At 44.7% G+C, this 2262-nt stretch overlaps 1 protein-coding gene across 1 annotated transcript in view; it reads left to right on the top strand.

The window, feature by feature from the left end:
* Positions 1-800: 800 nt before the first annotated feature.
* Positions 801-2262, top strand: part of AK88_03806 (uncharacterized protein) — a gene marked incomplete at both ends in the record, with an annotated part of 7254 nt that continues 5792 nt past the window's right edge. The window contains 4 exons of the mRNA XM_012481416.1: positions 801-864; positions 1037-1195; positions 1366-1421; positions 1587-2110. Of these exons, the coding sequence (XP_012336839.1) occupies positions 801-864; positions 1037-1195; positions 1366-1421; positions 1587-2110 (803 nt within the window). The remainder of the gene's footprint in view (positions 865-1036; positions 1196-1365; positions 1422-1586; positions 2111-2262) is intronic.

Here is a 2262-nt window from a genome sequence, read left to right as displayed (position 1 = left end):
GGTACCAAAATGGGACAAAAAAAAAAAAAAAAATAGGGTTTTTGGGGGAAACCGAAAAAAAAAAAAAAAAAAAAAAAAAAAAAAAAAAAAAGTTGTTCAGGCAAATTCTTCATTACATGATCTTTGTGTGTAACACATGTTCGAGTGTCTACATCATGTTAACTGAAGTAACACCTTCTGATTCCGTTGGTTGCACGCGCACGATTGATAAGGGGAGCCTCCGTCACCCTGTCACACGCATATTGGCGAGGCTGTAGTATTTGTGTTACACATGTGTCCCCTCTTTTAATGTGGGCACGGCGGAAAACGCACAAACTGAGTGGCGATTGCACGTGCGTGTAGGAATGCCCATGTGTACTTGTCCGTCTTGCGCGATTCACTTCCTGCAACGAGGGCCTCCTTCAAGGAAGCACGCACAAGGAGCATCCTCACGGTTGTAAATGAAGCCGCAAGGACACACCCTATAGTCTGTTGAGTTGCTTGCATTAGCTAAGTTGATTATGTTCGCTGAGTTAATTAATTTCGCTGCGTCTGTTCTATCATTTTCGTTTCTTTCCTTTTTAAAATTTCTTTGCAACTTAGTTACATATTTACCACTTGTTCCAAGTCTGACTGATGTCCGCATGAAACTTCACCCTAAACAAAAACCTTTTGCTTCGTGTGATCCCTAGCCAGTTAGCACAAAGAACCACCACTGACCGCATCAAACACAAAAGCGCGAAAGGACAAGTCCAATCATTACACACACACACACAAAAAAAAAAAAAAAAAGCTTTACCCACTCTTCACTCCTGTCTACGATGAAGATAAATCAGATTGTGCAATACATCCTGTTCGCCCTGGTTGCCCATGTGGTGAAGCGAGGTAGGGTCTCTACCCCCTGCAGGCGTTTCTATGTCTTTCGCTACGCCCCGTCCTCCACCATGCTTCCCCCACACACACGCATACATGCACACGCCTCAACCAACCGTGAATTTCGAACCGAAAACATGTTGCCCCTTCCCTTCCCCCTCCTCTGCTTGTCTCACCAACGCAGTCAAGTCAAACATTATAGTTAACTGCTTCGGTACGCTGCACTGCAAAATATGCCACATAGCCATACGGAATTGCTTCTTATCAGGGACCAGCAATTTAACAAAGTGTATCCAATGTGAGGAGAAGTACTACAACATTCAGCCTTGCACTCACCATACAGGTTCGAGAGGAGAATGATTTTTTCTCATTAGCAACGATATTGAATGGAGTATCGGCCCACATGTGGAGTGTTGCGTGAGCACATACTCCCCACACCCCACATCTTGACGCCTCTTTTGAACCGCCCCCAAACAACACGCACCTTTTTTTTTTGCCTTACCCCCTTTTTAGAAAATTTCCTTCAGGCCTCCAGGGATAAGGGAGCCTTCGTGGAGATGAAGGACCATGTAAGGGATCACAACTACAAAAAAAAAAAAAAAAAAAAAAAATTACCAGCGAAGGTAGAACAGTTGGATTGGGAATAATCATTCTTAGTCTACACCCGGCCACACCGAAGAGCGGAAATAAATTCATGCATGTCGCTTCACACTGTTCGCTTCCTGACCCCATAGGACTACCTAACGGAGGATAAAGTAGACGATCTCATTTCTGAGATTGTAAAGTTAACACTGGAGAGACAGAAAAGTGCACAAGCGGAAACAGAATATACGAATGAAGAATTCCAGAAGAAAATCATGCAGCTATGTTTGTACTCTAATTTTAGTGATAACTACGAAAATGCAAAGAAGCACACCCAGGCAAATGCTGAAGAGGTGCAAAAACACATCAACAGAATTGTTCTCATGTACATGAAGGAAAGTAACAACATGGAACATATTATTAATTCGCTAAAGAACCCAGCCTTGTGTCTGAAAGACCCAGCAGAGTGGACGAAGGACCGGGCTGGCTACAAAGACAACGATGTGCCTTCAGTGGGCATCATACCAGAGAGGAAGCTTTTCAGGCCGTATGAGGTGAAGTCGCTCATGAGCTCCCTTTACAGTTACAAGTCTAACTGCAACCGGACGTTCTGCGATAGGTTCTCGGACCCCAATGAGTGTGAGAGTAGCATCCGGGTCCTCAACCAGGGCACATGGTAAGTCGGCAGGGGGTACAAGACATTGCGTGCTGCGATTATGGGGGGTATCTGAAATGACTTCTACGATATGGGGGGTATCTGAAATGACTTTTACGATACGGAAGCTATCTCAACTCACTCCTTTTTTTTGTGCCCCCCCCCCCCCCCCC

Source organism: Plasmodium fragile (genome assembly GCF_000956335.1).
Source record: "Plasmodium fragile strain nilgiri unplaced genomic scaffold supercont1.47, whole genome shotgun sequence".
NCBI classification, from domain to species: Eukaryota; Apicomplexa; class Aconoidasida; order Haemosporida; family Plasmodiidae; genus Plasmodium; species Plasmodium fragile.
Note: the sequence above shows the minus strand (reverse complement) of the source record. Positions and strands in the feature narration are given on the sequence as shown.